Source organism: Rhinoraja longicauda, chromosome 1, assembly GCF_053455715.1.
Source record: "Rhinoraja longicauda isolate Sanriku21f chromosome 1, sRhiLon1.1, whole genome shotgun sequence".
Taxonomy (NCBI): Eukaryota; Metazoa; Chordata; class Chondrichthyes; order Rajiformes; family Arhynchobatidae; genus Rhinoraja; species Rhinoraja longicauda.
Window position 1 is genome coordinate 138,076,102 of NC_135953.1, and position 25,466 is coordinate 138,101,567.

Sequence of the window (25,466 nt, forward strand, 5' to 3'; positions counted from 1 at the left end):
TGGAGGTAGAATACAGTGAATGTTACCCCCAGAGACATGTGTAAACTGCATAGTGTCAGTTTTGGACGATCCGAAATGTATTTCTGGGTTTTCCAGCCAAAAATTCCTTGAAACTTTTACTGTGCTAAAATTACCCAATAAATTTATATTTTGGTTAATTTTCATAAGGTCATAAGTGATAGGAGCAGAATTAGGCCATTCTGGCATTTGCGTGGAAATGCTTCCTGTGTGTGGGAAAATAACTGCAGATGCCGGTTCAAATCGAAGGTAGACACAAAATGCTGGAGTAACTCAGCGGGTCAGGCAGCATCTCAGGAGGGAAGGAACGGGTGACGTTTCAGGTCGAGACCCTTCTTGTAGATGTACTGCTTCAGTGAGTGCGTTCTGCAGGAGAGCGGGAGGGGCTTTTGCACATGAGGGGTGGGCTGTACAAACATGGCATGACACCACCCAAGCCATCATTCTTCACGCTCGGTTCAGAGACGTCAAGCGTTATATTAGAAGGCATTAGACCAAGTGGACCCGTTGGGCCCAAACTTCTCCTGCATTGGTGCAGCACCCTCTCCTCCCCCCCTCCCCCATCCCCTCCCCACTCCCTCTCTCCCCCTCCCCTCCCCTCCCTCCCTCCCCCCTACCCCCTCCTCCTTCCCTCCCCTCTGCCCCCCACTCCCTCCCTCCCCTTCCCTCCCCCTTCCCCTCCCTCCTTCCCCTTCCCCTCCCCCACTACATCCCCCTCAACCCCCTTATCCCCCCCTCCCTCCACCCCCACTCCCTCCCCGCCCCTCCCTTCCCCTTCCCCTCCCCCCCCACTCTATCCCCCTCAACCCCCCTCCCTCCACTCCCCCTCCCTTCCCCTCCTCCTTCCCCCCACTACATCCCCCTCAACTCCCCTTATCCCCCCTCCTCCCCCCCCCCCTCCCTCCCCCCCCCCCTCCCTCCCTAGGAGATAGATTTAAACATTAAAATGTGAATAACTTAAAAAATACAACAGCGATTTCAATGAAACTTCTTCCATTAGCACCAAAGGGACGACGGTGAGTAAGGTGGGCCTGAAATTGTCGCGCTATCATGTACCCGGTTCAGGAACAAACAAACAAACAAACAAGAGTTTTAGTATATAGATTGCACAGTCAGAATAAAACAAAATAACCATACCAATAGTTTGGTGTCTTTAATCACACAGAATTGTTTGGTCCACTGTCCAAAGCGTTTTTTGCGCAGAAGAAATGCACAGATCTTGGCATCTTTCACCAAGTCCATTGAGGCCTCCTCAGACGGCCACTGATGTTTCAGTTTCTTCCCTTTTCCGTCCTCGTCATCCTCATCGTATGACTCATACGAGCTGCTCATGGCGTCCGAATCGTAGTCTGTAACGGACAATGCAGGAATTAGGATCGAAGGAGTCCTTCACAGTTGAAGACCGAGTTTTTTGTACGACTGTCCGTATCATTGTACGCTGACATTTTCGGGACAAGACTTTTCACGCTGACTCATGCACTTTCCAAAGCATCAAACGCACCCAAATAATGTCAACGCTAGTGCGATGCCCAAACCTCTTCATCAACAAGGTTTGCAATTAACCTTTTTCTTACTTACGCTGTATCTCTAAATCTAAATCTAAATCTAGTAATGATGTCAGTATTTGGGCGGCACGGTGGCGCAGCGGTAGAGTTGCTGCTTTACAGCGAATGCAGCAATGCCGGAGACTCAGGTTCGATCCTGACTACGGGTGCTGCACTGTAAGGAGTTTGTATGTTCTCCCCGTGACCTGCGTGGGTTTTCTCCGAGATCTTCGGTTTCCTCCCACACTCCAAAGACGTGCAGGTTTGTAGGTTAATTGGCTGGGTAAATGTAAAAATTGTCCCTAGTGGGTGTAGGATAGTGTTAATGTACGGGGATCGCTGGGCGGCGCGGACTTGGTGGGCCGAAAAGGCCTGTTTCCGCGCTGTATATATATGATATGATATGATATTCATTTCAACAGGACAAGAATGTAAAAGCAGGGATGTAACGCTGAGTCTTTATGGGGCATTGTTCAGGCCGCATTTGGAACATTGTGAGCAGCTTTGGGCCACATATCTGTGGAAGGCTACGCTGGCGTGGAGAGGGCCCAGAGCAGGTTGATTAGAATGATCCCAGGGACGAGTGGGTTAACATAAGATGGACGTTTGACATCTCTGGACCTGTACTCGCTGGAGTTCAGAATGATGTGCATACGGAGAGAATGTTTCCATCGGTGGGAGAGTCCAGGGCCAAAGGGCACAATCTCAGAATAAAACGACACACCTTTAGAAAGGAAATGAGGAGGAAGTTCATTGGTCAGAGGGTGGTGAATCTGTGGGACTCTCAGACGACGGTGGAGGCCAAGTCATTGGGTATTTTTAAAGCGGAGATTGACAGATTCTTGATTAGTAAGGTGTGTCAAAGGTTTACGGGGAGAATGCAGGAGAATAAGGTTGTGGGGGAAAGATAGATCGGCCATGATTGAACGGCGGAGTAGACTCGATGGTTCAAGTGGCCTAATTCTGACGTATATGAACTTATAAATACTGTCAATATGACACCTTTCAAGCTTACCTTAGAAAAAAAAACTATTCACCAATTATCACCAGAAGCATTTCTGACAGAAGTCTCAGATATTTTTCACAATATACAGAGGAGGAGGACGTATGGTTGCCTTAAGGTTCTGAAAGGGGAGGCCAAGTCAAATGAGACACAGACCTTGCACAATCTTTGAACAGACTACGCCTTTGTTTAATGGAAGAGTTTCCATTCATAAAATGCTTTCTATAACTTAAGATTGTTTCGGCTTGACTTCTGTCTCGAGCATGAAGCACATAAAGGAATATATTTGTCATTTTTCAAAGACAAATCTAATCTTATATGCACCATTTAAAACCATTTCATTTCAATTTATTAGCTGACCTTTCCTGAGCTGCAGAACAATACTATTCTGTCAATTTTATGATGAGCATCTTTATTTATTTTTAGGCCGCCGAATTTTCATAGTTTCCTTGAGCCGTTTAAGTTTGACGTAATTTATTCTTCCTTACTTTTGGGTAAGGGCCTCGGATTTGTGGGAGAAATTCCACCTGCAAACTTGATTCCCCTTTGTGCATGGAGATTCAGAGATAAACGTTGAGTTTCTTTGGCAGTGTGTCTTCAGATTTTCAAATCTGAGTGCTAATGTTCCAAATCATCCCACACAGTTCCTAACCACTTCAACTCCCCCTCCCACTCCCACACTGACCTTTCTGGCCTGGGCCTCCTCCGTTGTCAGAGTGAGGCCCAGAGCAAATTGGAGGAACAGCACCTCATATTTCGCTTGGGCAGCTTACACCCCAGCGGTATGAACAGTGACTTCTCTAACTTCAAGTAACCCTTGCTTTCCCTCTCTCTGAGATCAGTAAACTGCAATTGAATCTGAATATTGTAAGTATTTAATCATGTAATTACAGTTTTAACGTATATGTCTAATAAACTCAATGTGAGAGCAAGTTATTTTGTTTTAATGATAAAATATCCAAACTTGGAGGGAAGGAGAGGTTTCAAAATGTCCAAAGCCAACTTAGTAATGATAACTATTCCTGCTGTGTGCACATAATAAATATTAAGGAACAATTGCAGTTTACTGATCTCATTTCCAGTGTTTAAGATGCCAATTGAATTTTGGCACGAAATCCCATTACATTTTGAAATAATTTCAGTGTAATTTCAGCTTTTATAATAATGTATTAAGATCCACAGGATTTTTTTGTTGCATGCTTGTGCATGTTTCACCAGAGGAATCACTGGTCATATATTTCTGTGTAGCTACTGATTCTGGTATAATAGCCAGTCCATCAACAAATGATGGCTTCACGGTAGAGTTGCTGCTTTACAGTGCTTGCAGCACCGGAGACCCGGGTTCAATCCCCCGACTGGGTGCTGTCCGTAGGGAGTTAATACGTTCTCCCTGTGTCTGCATGGGTTTTATCCAAGATTTTCGGTTTCCTCCCACACTCCAAAGACGTGCAAGTTTGTAGGTTAATTGGCTTGGTACAAGTGTAAATTGCCCCCGGTGTGTGTTGGACAGTGTTAATGTGCGGGGATCGCTGGTCGGTGCGGACGAGTTGGGCCGAAGGGCCTGTTTCCGCGCTGTATCTCAAAACTGGACTAAACAAATATCAGAAAATTAAACTTACGTAGAAAACCTCCCTTTACATAAAATGAAGCATTTCTACAGCATAAGCATGACTTAAGTGTTTTCCTTTTAGTGTGTTTGAATACGATAGACAATAGACAATAGATGCAAGAGTAGGCCATTCGGCCCTTCGAGCCAGCACCACCATTCAATGTGATCATGGCTGATCATTCTCAATCAGTACCCCGTCCCTGGCTTCTCCCCATACCCCCTGACTCCGCTATCCTTAAGAGCTCTATCTAGCTCTCTCTTGAATGCATTCAGAGAATTGGCCTCCACTGCCTTCTGAGGCAGAGAATTCCACAGATTCACAACTCTCTGGCTGAAAAAAAGTTTTTCCTCATCTCCGTTCTAAATGGCCTACTCCTTATTCTCAAACTGTGGCCCCTGGTTCTGGAGTTACTGAAGTTACAACTGAAGTTACTGTATATTCCTGTATTTTCACGCGTTCGTGGCAGAATGCTGGTGCATATTTTTTTTTAATGGGGTGTAGAATAATTTTACACATGTATTCAACCCTCAAAATATTGAATGAACCATTTCAGAAATAGGTGCTCATTTTGACACCTCCTTGTAATTAGATGTACCTCGAGAAGTGATGTACTCTGGAGCTTTCCCTGGACTCAGCGGTACAGCCTCCTCGTAATAGCCTTCAGGCAAGGAGGACGTTGGCAGTGGTGGTAGGCCGATATCTAATGGCTAGAGGACATGAAGAACAGTTATTAGATTGTGGCTTCATCAGCAATCAAAATCATCATCATCATCATAATCATACTTTGTTAGCCAAGTATGTTTTGCAACGTACGAGGAATGTCATTTGCCACACAGTCATACCAATAAAAAGCAACAGGACACACAAAACACATTTCAACATGAACATCCACCACAGTGACTTCCCCACATTCCTCACTGTGATGGAAGGTGAAAAAACAGTTCAATCTCTTCCCTTCTTTGTCCTTCCACGGTCGGGGGCCTCGAGTCTCCGTTGACGGGACAATCGTGGCTCCCGTAGCCGACGGTGTTTGGGCCCTCCACATCGGGGCGATCAAGGTCCCGCATCGGGGGGGAATTTCAGCTTCCCCGCGCTGGGCGATCAAACCCAGGTCGGGGTTGGTCGAAACCTTCTGCGTCGTTTGGAGCTTCCCGACATCGGTCTCTACCCGAGACTGCGAGCTCCTCGATGTTGAAGTCCGCAGGCCGCGGTTGGAGCGTCGATCCCAGGCAAGGGATCGCGAGCTCTGATGGTAAGTCCATGCCCCGCGGTGGAACTCAAAGTCAGTCTCGAGCAAGGCCGCCAGCTCCACGATGTTAGGCCGCAGAGCGACTGGAGATACGATCCGGAAAACTATCGCATTTCCGACAAGGTAAGAATTTGAGAAAATCGTTTCCCCCTCCCCTCTCCCCCACCCCACGCCCCACATAAAACAAACCAGAGAACATTAACACATACTTTTAAAACACACCAAAAATAATAAAAAAAAACGAAAAAGACAGTCTGTAGGCAAGGCTGCCATCGCTGACAGCGCCACCCGGTGGACTCCGGGTGACTCTATGGAGATAGACACAAAATGTTAGAGTAACTCGGCGTCTCGGCAGAGAAGGAATGGGAGATGTTTTGGCTCGAGACCCTTCTTCAGACTGAGAGTCAGGGGAGTGGGAAATGAGATATGGAAGGGTACATAGAACATGTAGGGTATGAACAGAACAGATCAAAGCAGACGACGATAAAGGACATATATCACTCGTTTCCCTTTCCCCTGACTAGTCTGAAGAAGGGTGTCGACCCAAAACGTCCCCCATTCTTTCTCTCCAGGGACGCTGCCTGTGTCGCTGAGTTACTCCAGCATTTTGAGTCTATCTGTGGTGTAAACCAGCACCTGCAGTTCCTTCCTACACAATACCCATAAGCAATCATTGGTCATTTACTGTAAATTGTAGAAATAACCTAACCTCAGGACACAAGCTACGTCAAGCCTGGCTTTACAACAATCTCATTTATAATTAACGATGAACCCAGTTCAAACACCATTGGACACACATGAAACGAGGCTTACTTAACCTGAATCAACAATTTTGTCCGAGAGCTTCAGAAAGTGACATATTGATTAAATATTGATATATTGATTAAAGTTCTGGTATCTCCATCTTATGGCTACATATTTTACAAAAAAACAATCTTGTAAAAGCCAAGGGGAGGGAGAGAAACCAGAACAAAAATATTGAAAAGCAGAGCCTCGAAAACCAAAACAGTTCAAGTACTAAACTCAGTCAAGATAATAAAGTGGATGGGGGAGATTGGCTGGACAATTGCCAAAACTGTGAGAAACACATGTAAGAAGAAAGTGAGTTTTTCCTTTTTTTTTTGTGAAGTTCAATCAGTTAAACAAATAAATGCTGGGTTTTTGTTGGACTGTAGTCTTGTCATGTAGTTTGCCCTTCTTCTAGCTGCGGTCGGTCCACACGAAATAGCATTGTGAGGCAGTTAAGGAAAATGCGCGGTTTATTCAGTGGTGCAGTGCTAATGTTTCAGGTGCATGAGCTGTCACTGGTGCCGGTGCGGCTGCTGTTAAATTGCCCGTTGGTTAAAGTTCTTCGCTGTTTATTTTGGCTGTTTTTTTTACAGAGGTGTCGGAGCGGCGCTCCGGTGAGCTCCGCCCAGCACTGCGCCCCTGGGTCGATCCCTAATAGCCCTTGAGATACTTATCTCTGACTGACTGTACGAAAGTGCACAGGGCATTCAAATCCACGGTATCACAATATGCTGGAGTAACTCAGCGGGACAGGCAGCATCTCTGGAGAGAAGAAATGGGTGACGTTTTGGGTCGAGACCCTTCTTCAGACTGATGTCTGGGCGGCACGGTAGCGCAGCGGTAGAGTTGCTGCTTTACAGCGAATGCAGCGCCGGAGACTCAGGTTCGATCCTGACAACGGGTGCTGCACTGGAAGGAGTTTGTACGTTCTCCCCGTGACCTGCGTGGGTTTTCTCCGAGATCTTCGGTTTCTTCCCACATTCCAAAGACGTACAGGTATGTAGGTTAATTGGCTGGGTAAATGTAAAAATTGTCCCTAGTGGGTGTAGGATAGTGTTAGTGTACGGGGATCGCTGGGCGGCACGGACTTGGAGGGCCGAAAAGGCCTGTTTCCGGCTGTATATATATGATATGATAAAGGAAGGATATAGGTGGAGACAGGAAAACAGTGGGAGAACTGGGACGGGGGAGGGGGGGGAAGAGAGGGACAGAGGAACTATCTAAAGTTAGAGAAGTCAATGTTCATACCGCTGGGCTGTAAGCTGCCCAAGCGAAATATGAGGTGCTGTTCCTCCAATTTGCACTGGGCCTCACTCTGACAATGGAGGAGGCCCAGGACAAAAAGGTCAGACTGGGAGTGGGAGGGGGAGTTGAAGTGCTGAGCCACCGGGAGATCAGGTTGGTTAAGGCGGACTGAGCAAAGGTGTTGAGCGGAACGATCACCGAGCCTGCGTTTGGTCTCGCCGATGTAGAGAAGTTGACATCTGCAACAGCGGATACAATAGATGAGGTTGGAGGAGGTGCAGGTGAACCTCTGCCTCACCTGGAAGGACTGTTTGGGTCCTTGGATGGAGTCGAGTGGGGAGGTAAAGGGACAGGTGTTGCATCTCCTGTGGTTGAAGGGGAAAGTGCCCGGGGATGGGGTGGTTTGGATAGGAAGGGACGAGTGGGCATTCAAGTCCGATTTCTCTCCAGCCTGAAGAAGGGTCTGAAGAAGGGTCTCTTATTGAAACATATAAGATAATTAGGGGATTGGACACATTAGAGGCAGGAAACATGTTCCCAATGTTGGGGGAGTCCAGAACAAGGGGCCACAGTTTAAGAATAAGGGGTAGGCCATTTAGAACGGAGATGAGGAATAACTTTTTCAGTCAGAGAGTGGTGAAGGTGTGGAATTCTCTGCCTCAGAAGGCAGTGGAGGCCAGTTCGTTGGATGCTTTCAAGAGAGAGCTGGATAGAGCTCTTAAGGATAGCGGAGTGAGGGGGTGTGGGGAGAAGGCAGGAACGGGGTACTGATTGAGAGTGATCAGCCATGATCGCATTGAATGGCGGTGCTGGCTCGAAGGGCTGAATGGCCTCCTCCTGCACCTATTGTCTATTGTCTATTGTCTATTGACCCCAAACGTCTCCCATTCCTTCTCTCCACTGACACTGCCTGAGTTACTCCAGCTTTTTGTGTCTACCTTTCTCTCTCAGTCTCGCTTCACATCGATATCACTGCGGGAATTACATCTTGATCTGTGTTCCACAGGTTTGTGTTAACTGCAAATGCTTGAGACATTAACAGATCATCTCAGATATCTCCGCCAGATTTCACACAGCTACGGTACATTCCATTTCGGCAGGAAACCTTGGCCTGCAGCCATGCAGCTAAAAACAGGTCGAAGCATTGTGAAGGTTTACAAGTAGCTGCAGCTAAAGGTTTTACAAATTCATCAACCCTGTGCTGTGCAGAACGCAAAGTGCTGGAATAACTCAGTGGGAGAGGCAGCATCTCTGGACAGAAGGAATGGGTGACATATCGAGTCGGGACCCTTCTTCAGACCTTTCTCAAGTCTCAGTAGGGTCCTGATCCAAAACGTTGGCGATCCATGTCCTCCACAGATGCTGCCTGCCTCGCTGAGTTACTCCTGCGCTTTGTGTTCTGCGCAAGATTCTGCAGAACCTGCAGCTCCTGGTGCTTCCATTTACATGTGGGGTTGCACTTTATGCATGCTCAGCAATGAATACATGTTACCTGCAACTTAGTTTATTTTAGTTTAGAGATACAGCGAGGAAACAGGTCCTTCGGCCCACCGAGTCCACGTCCACCAGCAATGCCCGCATATTACACACGCACACCAGGGACAATTTTAACATTTACCGAGCCAATTTACCTACTAACCTGTGCGTCTTTGGAGTGCGGGAGGAAACCGAAGATCTCGGAGAAAACCCACGCAGGTCATGGGGAGAACGTACAAACTCCGCACAGACAGCACCCGCAGTCGGGATGGAACCCGGGTCTCCGGCGCTGCATTCGCTGTAAGGCAGCAACTCTACCGCTGCGCCACCGTGCCGCACTATTTCATAGAGTGCTGCCCTGTGGGCTGCTGTTGTAAAATGCAACAATGCCATCCCTATCCCCACCCCACCTCCAACACTCCGTTAATGACAAGGACACTGAATACCTCTGCTCAGTCCGCCCACGCGCAAGCGATCTCCCAGTTGCCAAACACTTTAACTCCCCCCCTCCCACTCCCACACCGATCTTTCTGTCCTGGGCCTCCTCCACTGTCAGAGTGAGGCCCAGCGCAAATTGGAGGAACAGCACCTCATATTTCGCTTGGGCAGCTTACACCCCAGCGGTATTTATCTTGATTTCTCTAACTTCAGTTAACCCTTGCTTTCCCTCTCTCTCCGTCACTCCCCCGCCCTAGTTCTCCGACTAGTTTCACTGCCCTCCTGATTCATTTTTCTGTTTGTGTGCTTCGTAGTCACCTTCCCGTCAGCCAACAGTGAACCATCATTCTACGTTTCCTTGAGCATCGACTGCTTTGATCTGTCATTTTCACACCTTACCCTTCCACGTCTCTTCTTTTCCTCTCCACCGACTCACAGTCTGAAGAAGGGTCTCGACCCGAAAAGTCACCCATTCCTTTTATCCAGAGATGCTGCCTGACCCGCTGAGTTACTCCAGCATTTTGTGTCTATCTTCAGTGTAAACCAGCATCTGCAGTTCCTTCCTACATACTCCATTGTGACCATGTATTGCCTTTCCGCTGACTGGTTGGCACACAACAAAAGCTTTTCACTGTATCTTTTAGGACAATAAACTAAACTAACTAAATTAAACTGAACTGAACTAAACCATTAAGCTCTATGTTTATGAAGCAGTAGGCGCAGGTGCAGTGGCCTATAATCACCTCAGAATTAAAGGTTATTCCTTTAGGAATTCTTTAATCAGAGGGTGGTGAATCTGTGGAATTCTTTGCCACAGAAGGCTGTGGAGGCCAAGTCAGTGGATATTTTAAAGGCAGGGATAGATAGATTCTTGATTAGTGCGGGTGTCAGGGGTTATGGGGAGAAGGCAGGAGAATGGGGTTCGGAGGGAGAGATAGATCAGCCATGATTGAATGGAGGAGTTGACTTGATGGGCCGAATGGCCTAATTCTACTCCTATCACTTATGACCTCATGAGAAGAATGTTTATGCTAGCTGAGGAAACTAGAAGCAGGGCTCTCGTTAGGACCAAATAGACCAAATAGATCTGAAAAGAGGAGACATTCATTTACTTGAAAGAGGGATGAGTCTTTGCAATTTCTTACCATGGAGGGCCATGGAGGTTCAGTCATTGAGTGCATTCAAAACTGAGATCAATAAATTTCCAGACGTTAGAGGAGTCAAGGGATTGCTTTCTTCACGTTCCCACATAATTAACTGAGACTGCCACAGGCAAAGGTTTGGGCGGGTATGAATTTGTTATTTGAGTCCAGAAAAAGTTTTCTCAAAGAGTATGTAGCTGGCCGTACTAAAGAGTAGGCATCTCCGATTGGAAAATGTGTCAGAGAAAGTGACTGAAGTGTCAGTAAGGGAGTGCTTTTGCACCAATGATCACAAGTCCATTAGTTTGAAAAGAGTTATGAAAACGTTTGGACCAGTGTGACATATTTCACAAATGCTCTGTTCCCGCTGCGGCCTACCATTGGCCAAACACCTGGAGCTGGCAGCCTCCAGCTGGGACCACCTGGGGCTCTGGTTCGAAGAGCCCGCGGATCGGACGGACTCACCATCTACGGAGCTGGCTGCCTTCGGAGGCTGTGGTGGCGCTGCGGGAGCGGCTGCGACTCGCCTTCGGAGGCTTCGGCCGCGGCCCTGCCCTGGGTGGGGGCCGACTTCGGGAGCTCCGGCAGCGGCAGCGTCTTCGCCCGCCCCAAATCGCGGGGCTTGGGTCGGCCCGCCGCGGACCTTTCACCATCCAGCCTTCCATCACAGTGAGGAGGGACTGGAGGAGACTCACTGTGATGGATGTTTCTTTTGTTTGGTGTTGGTTTATGATTGTATGTGTTATTGCATTTTTATTGATTATTCTTATTGGTCTTATTGTTGAACTGCGGGTAATTTTTCATTTCACTGCACATTTATGTGTATGTGACAAATAAATTGCTATTGACTATTGACTGCCTAGTTCTCTTTTTCTTCCAGCCGCTTTTCCTTCATCAACTCTCCTAATCCAATCTTGAATGTTTACGCGGTTTATAATTTAAACGTTAGCCCCTCGGAAGTGAATTCCACAGTCTCACAGCTTTCTGTGGGGTGATTCCTTTTGGCACACGTATTTATAGACAATAGACAATAGACATTACACATTTGCTCTGTGGTTAATGTGGTTGTTCCAGGCTCCTCAGCTACTGGGAGACAACATTTTTACCTTGAGGATAGACACAAAATGCTGGGGTAATTCAGCGAGACAGACAGCATCTCTGGATGAATTGGACGACTTGGAGACTCTGCCTGTCCCGCTGAGTTACTCCTGCTTTTTGTGTCAATCTTCGGTTTAAACCAGCATCTGCAGTTCCTTCCTACACTGTCAAAACACATCTCTGCCCCCCTTAACTACTGAATCTCCAACTGCTGCAGATCTCTTTTCACTTTTCACCTCACACCCCCACCAATGGAGTCAACCTTGGACTTAGTTTCGTTCAATTTAGCAATGTTTGCAAATCCACAAATCAATTAAAAGGAAGAATTCCCTCGGAATAAATTGAGTTATTGTTTCTATTATTTTTATTTTAATTTTCAGTGTATATTTTTTAAATATGTTTATTCTATCCTTAATGGTCGCAACAGCAGAGATGTTCAAAAACACTGAGGAACCCCCCCGGTAGCTCGGTTACTGGAGATTTGTGACAAGGGTTTGCTGTAGGAAGGAACTGCAGATGCTGGTTTAAACTGAAGATAGACACAAAGTGCTGGAGTAACTCCGCGGGACAGGCAGCATCTCTGGAGAGAAGGAATGGGCGGCGTTTCGGGTCGAGACCCTTCTTCAGTCACCCACTCCTTCTCTCCAGAGATGCTACCTGTCCTGCTGAGTGACTCCAGCATTTTGTGTCTATCTACAAGACCTTGCTGTCTGTCAGTGTTTCATTACCACCAGTGTTGGTTTGCTGCTTGGTTCAAGGTCAATTTGGGTCAGTGAGGTTACATTTGGGTCAGTGAGGTTACATTTCCAGATCTAGAAAAGGCAGGTTTAGGGGAATGAAGCCATCAGGCGATGGGCCCCACTCTGGGCAATCTGGTCCAATGCATCACAAGTGGGGACACTTCTCCGTGGACTGTCACCTTGTTGTGGTGGAGAAGCTTGTGTGGTCCTGAGATCCTGAGAGCGATGCCGTCTGGAGCTACGCTCCTGGTGGGGTCACCCATGGCGGTAAGGTCGAGGGGGAGGTCCCTGACAAAGAGCAATCCAACCAAGACCTCAACAGTGGAACAGGCGGAGGATGACGGCTGACTTTAGTGGAGCGTCACAACGCTGGGAAGGCGGATGGATGAAGGCTGCAGCAGAAAAGGGTCCCCGGTCGTCTTGGACTCCGTGCCACTGGATCCTGACCCAGATCTGTCAAGGACCGTGTGGTGGCTGTCTGTGCACCAGTCTCCCCACGTTAAACAAAGTCACGCACAGGCGTCCAACCCTACAGAGAGGACAGTCACGCTCGCTTCCAGTGACCGCCGATGATGAAATGGGAACAAGGGTCTCGACCCGAAACGTCACCCATTCCTTCTCTCCCGAGATGCTGCCTGACCTGCTGAGTTACTCCAGCATTTTGTGAATAAATCGATTTGTACCAGCATCTGCAGTTATTTTCTTATATATGAAATGGGAACAGTTCAATTAAGCAGTTTGTCATTACAAAGAACTGCAAATGCTAGCTTATAACTCCCCCCCCCCCCCCCCCCCGTGGGTGGATTCTTGATGACTGTGGTGACTGTACTTGCAGCAATGTCTGTACATAATATATTACTTCCTGTGTACAAAGGATAAAGCTTTATTTGTCTTTACTGGGACAAGAGGCAGAGACAGTTGAACTTGCAGTTCTGTGTGTTTTTATGATCTGACTGCAACATGCCCCAGCAGATCGCAGAATCTCATGAGCAGGCCATTGTATGATAAATTACTAATGTTCACCCAGAGTCCTTCTAAACTCCAGAGTTTAATCACTCAAAAAATGTTTCATATGGGGGGAAATCTGCTCCGGCTGTGATGTTTATTCCAGAGGGGCCAGGATAGGGCAGGGCCTGCTCCTGTACCTCCTCCAAGGACCCCGACACTCTTTCCAGGTGAGGCAGAGTTTTTTTTAGATTTAGAGATACAGCGCGGAAACAGGCCCTTCGGCCCACCGAGTCCGCGCCGCCCAGCGATTCCCGCACATTAACACCATCCTACACCCACTAGGGACAATTTTTACATTTGCCCAGCCAATTAGCCTACACACCTCTGCGTCTTTGGAGTGTGGGAGGAAACCGAAGATCTCGGAGAAAACCCACGCAGGTCACGGGGAGAACGTACAAACTCCGTACAGACGGCGCCCGTAGTCAGGATCGAACCTGAGTCTCCGGCGCTGCATTCGCTATAAGGCAGCGACTCTACCGCTGCGCCACCGTGCCACCCCACCTGTACCTCCTCCGACCTCATCTACTGTATCCGCTGTTCCAGGTGTGGACCAAGCACAGGCTCGGCAATCGTTTCGCTGAACACCTCTGCTCAGTCCGCCTAAACCTACGTGATCTCCCGGTTGCAACACTTTAACTCCTCCTCCTATTCCCACACTGACCTTCCTGTCCTGGGCCTCCTCCATTGTCAGAGTGAGGCCCAGTGCAAATTGGAGGCACAGCACCTCATATTTGGTTAGGGCAGCTTACACCCCAGCGGTATGAACATTGACTTCTCCAACATCAAGTAACCCTTGCTTTCCCTCTCTCTCCATCCCTCCCGCTTCCCAGTTCTCCGACCAGTCTGACTGACCCCAATTACATTTGATCTCAGTTTGCTTTGTTGTCACGTTCCCCTCGCTAACAATGATCTATTCTACATTTTCCTTGAACTCCATCTCCTTTGATGTCTCGTTTTCACACCTTACCCTTCCTTTTCACTGTGTCTCCCTCTCCCGTGACTCTCAGTCTGAAGAAGGGTCTCGACTCGAAACGTCACCCATTCCTTCTATCCGGAGATGCTGCCTGTCCCGCTGAGTTACTCCAGCATTTTGTGTCTATTTAGGGCAAGACCTCTCCCAATACGGTGGCGCAGCGGTAGAGTTGCTGCCTTACAGCGCTTACAGCACCAGAGACCCTGGTTCGATCCCGTCTACGGGCGCTGTCTGTACGGAGTTTGCACCTTCTCCCCGTGACCTGCGTGGGTTTTCTCCGAGATCTTTGGTTCCCTCCCACACTCCAAAGACGTACAGGTTTGTAGATTAATTGGCTTGGTGTAAATGTAAATTATCCCTAGTGTGCGCAGGATGGTGTTAGTGTGCGGGGATCGCTGGTCGGTGCGGACTCGGTGGGCCGAAGGGCCTGTTTCCACGCTGTATCTCTGAACTAAACTAAAAGTCACGAGTTGCAGAGACATTCGTAAAGACCTTTGCATTTTTTTAAAATAATGTTAGAATAACGCACATACGCCCCATAAAGACTCAGTGCAGGTGGTGGGAGAGAGGAGGATGATGGCAAAGTTAACATCGCTGCTGGACAACGATTCCCACCCCATGCAGGACACTGTCACTGCACTGAGTAGCTCCTTCAGTGACAGACTCCTTCACCCCAAGTGCGTGAAGGAGAGATATAGGAGGTCCTTCCTTCCCGCTGCTGCGAGACTGCACAACCAGCACTGCTCCCAGCAGACGAGTCAACAATAACAGCTAAGAACACACAGAAAACTGATGGCAATTTATGTATCTTTTATTTATAATGAATGATCTCTTGCTATCCACTTTGCTGCTGTGACACTGTAAATTTCCCCAGTGTGGGACGAATAAAGGAATATATTATTATTATTATTATTATTATTATTATTATTATTATTATTATTATTATTATTATTATTATTATTATTATTATTATTATTATTATTATTATTATTATTATTATTATTATTATTATTATTATTATTATTATCATTATTATTATCATCATCATCATCATCATCATCATCATCATCATCATCATCATCATCATCATCATCATCATTATTATTATTATTATTATTATTATTATTATTATCAATATCATTATTATTATCATCATCATCATCATCATCATCATCATCATCATCATCATCATCATCATCATCATCATCATCATTATTATTATTATTATTATTATTATTATTATTATTATTATCATTATTATTATCATCATCATCATCATCATCATCATCATCATCATCATCATCATCATCATCATCATTATTATTATTATTATTATTATTATTATTATTATTATTATTATTATTATTATTATTATTGTTATTGTTGTTGTTGTTGTTGTTGTTGTTGGTTGTTGTTGTTGTTATTATTATAGCTGATTTAAAAACAGAAAGGATACCACCCTAAAACATTAATTCTGTTTCTCTATACTTAATATGTTCAGCATTTTCTGTTTTTACTGCACAGGTGGTTCTTTTCTGGAACCCATACTTGTCTACTGTGAACTTCAATAATAAATCATAATAGGACAGAATATTCATAGAATATTATTTAAAAAAGCACCATTCAAATACTGTCTGAAGGTTTAAATTTCACGTGCAAGAAAGAAAGCAGACACAGTATAAAGTCAGACGGGACAGGCAACATCTCTGGATAGAAGGAATGGGTGACGTTTCGGGTGGAGACCCTTCTTCAGGTCGGAGCTACTCCAGCGTTTTGCGTTCGTCTTCGGTGTAGACCAGCATCTGCAGTTCCTCCCCACGCTTAATATAAAGTCAATTCACCTACTGCCAAAACAGAGTAACAGCGGGTGCGATCTCAATCTGTACTGTGAGGCGGGACTGTAATGGCGGGACTGTCGTATGTTGAAAGACCGGAGCGGCTAGGCTTGTATACACTGGAATTTAGAAGGATGAGAGGGGATCTTATCGAAACGTATAAGGTTATTAAGGGGTTGGACACGTTAGAGGCAGGAAACATGTTCCCAATGTTGGGGGAGTCCAGAACCAGGGGCCGCAGTTTAAGAATAAGGGGTAGGCCATTTAGAACTGAGATGAGGAAAAACGTTTTCAGTCAGAGAGTTGTGAATCTGTGGAATTCTCTGCCTCAGAAGACAGTGGAGGCCAATTCTCTGAATGCATTCAAGAGAGAGCTAGATAGAGCTCTTAAGGATAGCGGAGTCAGGGGGTATGGGGAGAAGGCAGGAACGGGGTACTGATTGAGAATGATCAGCCATGATCACATTGAATGGCAGTGCTGGTTCGAAGGGCCGAATGGCCTACTCCCGCACCTATTGTCTATTGTCTACTGGACCACTTGGACCACAGGAACATGTATATCAGGCTGCCATTCACTGACCACAGCTCGACAATATCAGTCCTTCCAAAATCATTGTCAAAATCAGGGAACTCACTCTCTTCTCGTTTCTACCCAATTGGCCCCTCAACTTCCTGAAGATAGACACAAAAAGCTGGAGTAACTCAGCGGGTCAGACAGCATCTGATCGGGTAGATGCACAGAGTTTTTTACCCAGAGTAGGGGAATCGAGGACCAGAGAGGACATAGGTTCAAGGTGAAGGAGAAAAGATTTAATAGGAATCCGAGGGGTAACTTTTTCACACAAAGGGTGGTGGGTGTATGGAACAAGTAATTGAGGCTGGGACTATCCCAACGTTTAAGAAACAGTTGGACAAGTACATGGATAGGACAGGTTTGGAGGGAGATGGACCAAGCGCAGGCAAGTGGGACTAGTGTAGCTGGGACATTGTTGGCCGGTGTGGGCGAGTTGGGCCGAAGGGCCTGTTTCCACACTGTACCAATCTATGACTCGATGAGTCTATATCCGGAGAAAAGGAATAGGTATAGGTTTCTCCGCAGGAGAAACGGGGCCGAGGTCAGTGCTTGCCCGCCGACGGCCACAGGGGCATTCCCCGCCCGGTCTAACAAGATGGCCGCTCGCCGTCGATCAGCGCTACACGCACGGGACTCCTGATCTGAACTACAATCGGAATGAGAACAGGGGAAGACCTTACAGTTACTTCAGTTACGGCGTGGCCAGAAGTTGACTATCTCACTGTGGGCCACGAGGATGCCTAACAACATCAGGCAAGAGACTGTCGATGAAAACTAGCCTCTCGGCTAATTCGAGTACATTTACATTTGTTTGAATGTCAATTAATGTACATTGTCCCTTTTCAAACAAATATTATTATTATTATTATTATTATTATTATTATTATTATTATTATTATTATTATTATTATTATTATTATTATTATTATTATTATTATTATTATTATTATTATTATTATTATTATTATTATTATGTTTCAGGTCGAAACCCTTCTTCAGTTCAGTCATTGGCAGTCTTCGATCCATATAAATTGGCAACAATACCTCCTTCTCGACAACCATCAGAACAGGGGCATCTCAGGGGACTGAGCATGCAACACTCAGGCTACATGCTCAGTCCCCTTGTCGACTCTCTTTATACTCTCTCTACTCTCTTTATGTGGAGCCAGACAGCGTTCAAATGCCATCCTTAAATTTACCGATGAGACCACCTTTCTGTGGTGGTACCTGCTTGGGTTTTCTCCGAGATCTTCAGTTTCCTCGCACACTCCAAAGACGTAAAGGTTTGTAGGTTAATTGGCTTAATATGAAATGTAAAGTTGTCCCCAGTGTGTGTGTGTCAGGTAGTGTTACTGTGCGGGGATCGCTAGTCGGTGCGGACCCGGTGGGCCGAAGGGCCTGTTCCGCGCTGTATCTCCAAAGACATTTGAAATTATGTAGAGAATTAACAGAGTAAGCAAAAGATGATTCATCTCCAACAGATATTAATTGTTAAGGAAAGAGAACGCTCAAATTCTATGTAGGAAGGAACTGCAGATGCTGGTTTTAAACCAAAAGATAGACACAAAAAGGTGGAGTAACTCAGTAGGACAGACAGCATCTCTTGTGAAAAGGAATAGGTAACGTTTCGGGTCGAGACCCTTCTTCTGCACTGGAACTCACACTTCTCTTGGTCATTCCTGTAAACCTACCAAAATTGGTGATCAGTTACCCCCATATCTTGCGTGCATCTTAACCTCAAACTTAGTCTGATAATGTCAAACTTAGTCATATAACAAAATGCATTAAAGGTGATACCCAAGTTTCAGTTGTTACTTCTCCTGCTGTTGGTAGAGAGATGGCTGAAATGAAGAGATAATATACATCTCTGGGAACAGCACAAAATCACAACATGAGCACTATATAATCTACTAGACCAAGTAGACCCGTTGGGCCCAAACCTCTCCCGCATTGGTACAGCACCCTCTCCTTCCCCACTCCCCTCTTCCCCCCCCCTCCCTCCTCCCCTTCCCCTCCCACTCCCCCTCGCCTCCTCCTCACCCCCTTCCCCTCCCCCCCACCATCCCCCTCAACCCCCTCATATCCTCCTTCCTCCCCCCCTACCCTCCCTCCCTCCCCAGGAAATAGATCTAAACTTTAAAATGTGAATAACTAAAAATATAACACCGATTTCAATGAAACCTCTTCCATTAGCACCAAAGGGACGACGGTGAGTAAGGTGGGTCTAAAATTGCCGTGCTTTCATGTACCGTTTTGGCTGTAGTTCAGGAACAAACAAATGAGAGTTTTAGTATATAGATGCGAGTACCAATCTGGATTGGTTGGATTGAATAGCTTTTTCCATGTTTATACATATCTATAATTCTTTACCTTACCCCAGGTAGGCTTTTCAATAAGCAGTCTGTTTAAGAAACATTTAAAATTGTTCGGAATAGTGACAGGTATAACTGGTAGTCTGTTATAACTGGCTTTCTGTGATTCGTGCAAAACAATCAAGACAGGTGTTTAACAGCTTGTGCCACCAGTCCATGAAATATCTCCCTCTTTTCTTTCTTAAAATAAACAAAGTTATAAATTCCTGTTTGTGAAATATTTAAATAGTTCTCATTTTTCGAATACCTGAACCATGAATATCACAGACAAAACAAAAGGCCCAGTGTAAGGAATTGTTGTATCTAGTTTAGTTTATTTAGTTTAGAGATACGGTACGGAAACAGGCCCTTTGGCCCACCGAGTCCGCGCCGACCTGCGATTCCCGCACATTAACATTATCCTACACACACACACACACTAGGGACAATTTACATTTATGCCAAGCCAATTAACCTACAAACCTGTACGCCTTTGGAGTGTGGGAGGAAACCGAAGATCTCGGAGAAAACCCACGGGGAGAACGTACAAACTCCGTACAGACAGCACCCGTAGTCGGGATCAAACCCGGGTCTCCGGCGCTGCACGCGCTGTGAGGCGGCAACTCTACCGCTGCGCCACCGTGCCGCCATATTCAAACGCCTTGAATATGTCCCGTTCGTGTCTCTGAGTGCTTTACAGAAACATAAAACATTTTTCCCCCAAAAAAAAAGATGCTGGTTTATTTGAAAAACATGACTTTCACAAACTGTCTTGTAATTGAAACAGGTCAAATGCGTGGAGCGCGTTCCTATTCTCCCAAGTTTTGTCCAGATACTGCAAGAGAGGAAATGAGACACAAATGCTGCTTGTCTGAGTCAGACCCCTTTAGTGTACTGAGAAGTCACGATGGTGACTCCACACAGCCGGGCAGCAGAGCAACACTGCCAATATCAACACAGATGGATTCCATTTCAATCTCTGCAGGGCGTTCTAATTCCAAACACTATTAGACTGTTTGCGAGGCAAAGACCCTCCTGAATTCTGAACTAGCACGACAACTATCACCACAAACTAGAAACATAGAAAATAGGTGCAGGAGTAGGCCATTCGGCCCTTCGAGCCTGCACCGCCATTCAATATGATCATGGCTGATCATCCAACTAAGTATCCCGTACCTGCCTTCTCTCCATGCCGCATGATCCCTTTAGCCACAAGGGCCACATCTAACTCCCTCTTAAATATAGCCAATGAACTGACCTCAACTACCTTCTGTGGCAGAGAATTCCACAGATTCACCACTCTCTGTGTGAAAAAAAACTTTCTCATCTCGGTGCCCCTTATCCTTAAACTGTGACCCCTTGTTCTGGACTTCCCCAACATCGGGAACAATCTTCCTGCATCTAGCCTGTCCAACCCCTTAAGAATTTTGTAAGTTTCTATAAGATCCCCCCCTCAGTCTTCTAAATTCCAGCGAGTACAAGCCGAGTCTATCCAGTCTTTCTTCATATGAAAGTCCTGCCATCCCAGGAATCAATCTGGTGAACCTTCTCTGTACTCCCTCCATGGCAAGAATGTCTTTCCTCAGATTAGGAAATCTGAGGATCAGATTAGATTACACTCGCATGTTTTACAGCACAAAGATACTGTAAGGATTACAATGGGGAAAAAAAACATAGCAAACGTATTGTAAAAAGGGAAGTGTGCTCTTTGACATCAGACCTGCATTCCCTTTTATTTTTTATTTTTAGAGACTCAGAGTGGAAACAGGCCCTTCGGCTCACCGAGTCCGTGCCGACCGGCGATCGCCGCACATTAACACTATCCTACACGCACTCAGGACAATCTACACTTATAACCAAGCCAATTAACTTACATACCTGCACGTCTTTGGAGTGCGGGACGAAACAGAAGATCTCGGAGAAAACCCACGCAGGTCACGGGGAGAACGTACAAACTCCGTGCAGACAGCACCCGTAGTTGGGATCGAACCCGGGTCTCCGGCGCTGTAAGCGCTTGATAAGTAGCAACTCTACTGCTGTGCCACCGTGCTGCCCTGCTACATGAGTTGCAAGAAGTTCACGAAGACTTGCATCGAGATTATGTCAGTAAGGATGCCACAATCCACAGGCTTTCCCCCGTTATTTTCAATTATGACGCGATCAGTAGAAGATATTGCATCATCCGCAATGCTAACTAATACTGATATTTCATCCTGTCTCTGCCTGGAAGATAGACACAAAAAGCTGGAGGAACTCAGCGAGTCAGGCAGCATCTCCGGGGAAAAGGAATGGGTGACGCTTCGGGCCGGGACCCTTCTTCAGACTGAGAGTCAGGGGGAAAGGGAAAGAAGAGGTATAGAGGGTGATGGGGAGAGATATAGAACAAATGAATTGAAGATATGTAAAAAAGTAACGATGATAAAGGAAACAGTCCATTGTTAGCCGTGGGTGAGGTGAAAACGAGTTACAGACAGTGAGACTCAACAAGACGACTTTGAAATAGACAATAGACAATAGACAATAGGTGCAGGAGGAGGCCATTCGGCCCTTCGAGCCAGCACCGCCATTCAATGTGATCATGGCTGATCATTCTCAATCAGTACCCCGTTCCTGCCTTCTCCCCATACCCCCTGACTCTGCTATCCTTAAGAGCTCTATCTAGCTCTCTCTTGAATGTATTCAGAGAATTGGCCTCCACTGCCCTCTGAGGCAGAGAATTCCACAGATTCACAACTCTCTGACTGAAAAAGTTTTTCCTCATCTCTGTTCTAAATGGCCTAACCCTTATTCTCAAACTGTGGCCCCTGGTTCTGGATTCCCCCAACATTAGGAACATGTTTCCTACCTCTAATGTGTCCAACCCTTAATAATCTTATACGTTTTGATAAGATTTCGATAAGATCCGATAAGAAATTAGTACAACTTGGGGTGTGGCCCCTGTTTCCAAAGCTCAAAATAACAGAACAATGTCCAGTGTAGTGGTAGAAGTTCTGTAACTTATCAGTGCTTAAGTTCTGAGCCAGTGCCAAATCCGTCGGGGCCTTTCCCTTAAGAGCACTGGACTTGCAAATATTAAGGATGCAATAAGCTTTCCTTTCGGACCGCTCCATGAATATGGTTTTGATGAGTGATAGTACTAAGGCTGGGCACGTTGCCCTAGAATTCTTCAGTAATCACATTGGACTCATCGCAAATGCTACAAAGAGCTGAGTTGACGATTTCTTTTTTTTAAATGCAGGCAGTTCTCAGCTATCTTGTTCCCTCTGTGATCCTCCCCATCTTTTCACCCCCCACTGCTGCCTATATCCAAGCCTGGACTTAATTTTGAAGTCTCTCCCAGCAGATGGCCCAATGTCAATACAGTGCAGATGGCCAGTTGTGGAGCTGCAGTATCTGATGAAGGCAATCTGGGACTCGAGTATCTGGACAGTTTACTCCGTACAGTCAGTTGCAAGAAAATGGAGAATAAGAACAACATTAGATGTGATTGATTAGGTATAGACAAATGATTGTTTCGTTTTAGTTTAGTTCAGAGATGCGGCGCGGAAACAGGTCCTTTAGCCCACCGAGTCCGTACCAACCAGAGAGTTAGTCAGAGAGTTGTGAATCTGTGGAATTCTCTGCCTCAGAAGGCAGTGGAGGCCAATTCTCTGAATGCATTCAAGAGAGAGCTAGATAGAGCTCTTAAGGATAGCGGAGACATGGGGAGAAGGCAGGAACGGGGTACTCATTGACAATGATCAGCCATGATCACATTGAATGGCGGTGCTGACTCGAAGGGCCGAATGGCCTACTCCTGCACCTATTGTCTATTGTCTATTGACCAGCGATCCCCGCACATTAACACTGCCCGACACACACTTACAATGTACACTTATACCAAGCCAATTAACCTACAAACTCGTACGTCTTTGGAGCTTGGGAGGAAACAGATCTCGGAGAAAACCCACGCAGGTCACGGGGAGAACGTACAAACTCTGTACAGACGGCACCCGCAGTTGGGATCAAACCCGGGACTCGGCCGTTATCAGGCAGCAACTCTACCACTGCGCCACCATGCCCCTGACACCCATACTAATCAAGAATCTATCTTTGCCTTAAACACATCCATTGACTTGGCCTCCACAGACTCCTGCAAACCCTTCACCTCCTTCCTGTAATATGGTGACCTGAACTCCACACATTCCCTTTAAACTTCCCTCCTCTTTTGACCTTAAAGCCATGCCGTCTAGTCTTTGACATTTCAACGCTGGGGAAAAAGCACTGGGTTGGTGAGTAAATTTGGAATCAACATCAAAATTGGTGGAGTTCCAGACAGTGAGCAAGACTGTCAAAGGATACAGTGGGATTTAGGTCAGTTACAGATCAGGGTGGAGAAATGGCAGGTGGAATTTAATTTGAGTAAATGTGAGGTGTTGCATTTTGGAAGGTCGAATGCAAGGTGGAAAGCATAAATTTAGATTTAGAGATGCAGCGCGGAAACAGGCCCTTCGGCCCACCGGGTCCGCGCCGCCCATCGATCCCCGCACATTAACACCACCCACTAGGGACAATTTTTACATTTGCCCAGCCAATTAACCTACATCCCTGTACGTCTTTGGAGTGTGGGAGGAAACCGAAGATCTCGGAGAAAACCCACGCAGGTCACGGGGAGAACGTACAAACTCCGTACAGACGGCGCCCGCAGTCAGGATCGAACCTGAGTCTCCAGCACTGCATTCGCTGTAAGGCAGCAACTCTACCGCTGCGCCACCGTGCCGCCCTTATGGTTGATAGAAAGACCCTGAACAGCATTGAAAGGACACAAAGTGCTGGAGTAATTCAGCAGGTCAGGAAGCATCCCTGAAGAACATGATAGGATGCCGCCTTGACCTGCTGAGTCACTCCAGCACTTTTGTGTCCTTTTGTGTTTTAACCAGCATCTGCAGTCCTTGATAAAGAGAAATCTTGGTTCTAAGTTCAGAGCTCCTTGAAAGTGGCAACGTTAGCAGATGATGCAGCAGGCACATGGTTTGCATTGGGTATAAGAGTCAGTAAGTTATGTTGCGGTTTTATACCACTTTGCAACGGCTGCATTTTGAATATTATGTGGAGTTCGGGTTACAATATTACAGGAAAGATGTGAATGTTTTGGAGAAGTCTATGGAGGCCATGTCAATGGATATTTTTTAAGGCAAAGATGCAGTAGATAGATTATAGATTAGTACGGGTGTCAGAGGTTATGGGGAGAAGGCAGGAGAATGTGGCTGAGAGGGGAAGAAATATCAGCCATGATTCAATGCAATTCAATTGAATACACTGGAATTTAGAAGGATGAGAGGAGATCTTATTGAAACGTATAAGATTATTAAGGGGTTGGACACGTTAGAGGCAGGAAACATGTTCCCAATGTTGGGGGAGTCCAGAACAATGGGCCACAGTTTAAGAATAAGGGGAAGGCCATTTAGAACTGAGATGAGGAAAAACTTTTTCAGTCAGAGAGTTGTGAATCTGTGGAATTCTCTGCCTCAGAAGGCAGTGGAGGCCAATTCTCTGAATGCATTCAAGAGAGAGCTAGATAGAGCTCTAAAGAATAGCGGAGTCAGGGGGTATGGGGAGAAGGCAGGAACGGGGTACTGATTGAGAATGATCAGCCATGATCACATTCAATGGCGGTGCTGGCTCGAAAGGCCGAATGGCCTCCTCCTGCACCTATTGTCTATTGGTCTATTGTCTATAATGGTAGAGTAGACTTGATGGGCCAAATGGCCTAATTCTGCTCCTATCCTTTTTATGAACATGAAGTGATTTATTAGAAGGATGCTTGGATTGGAGTATATATTAGCTAGAGGGACAGGTTGGACAAACATCGACTGTTTTCTCAGGAGTGTCAGAGATTGAGGAGAGACCTCATAGAAGTATGTAAATTTATGAGGGGCATAGATAGGGCAGTCAGTCAGAATCTTTTCCCCAGTGTTGAAATGTCAAATTTCTAGAGGCCATGGCTTTAAGGTCAAAAGAGGAGGACAGTTGAAAGGGAATGTGTGGAGTTCAGGTCACCATATTACTGGAAGGATGTGAAGGTTTTGGAGCAGTCTGTGGAGGCCAAGTCAACGGATGTTAACAGTGTCATACAGAAAAGATAAATAAAATAGTCATCAGGACATTTTAACATTGGCTTTGTGAAATAGAATTAGGCAGCACCTGTAGTCGCTGAACGTATGCTACTGCTTCTGTAGTGCTCTATTGCCTTGCGTTGCACTACCTGTAACACTGAGGAATGGGTTGATTGCACTCGTGTTTGGATTGCCACCTTGTGGCGGTGGAGAGGCTTGTGTGGTCCTGAGATCCTGAGAGCGATGCCGTCTGGAGCTACGCTCCTGGTAGGGTCACC

The 25,466-nt window shown here is 46.2% G+C and overlaps 1 protein-coding gene across 1 annotated transcript in view; it reads right to left on the minus strand.

Annotated features, from left to right (window-relative positions):
- The window catches only part of afap1 (actin filament associated protein 1), a 179,817-nt gene that overhangs the window by 81,129 nt on the left and 73,222 nt on the right, over positions 1-25,466 (minus strand). The window contains exons 4-5 of the mRNA XM_078399527.1: positions 4,771-4,882; positions 1,156-1,367 (exon numbers count right to left, since the gene is read on the minus strand). Coding sequence (XP_078255653.1) covers positions 1,156-1,367; positions 4,771-4,882 — 324 coding nt within the window. The remainder of the gene's footprint in view (positions 1-1,155; positions 1,368-4,770; positions 4,883-25,466) is intronic.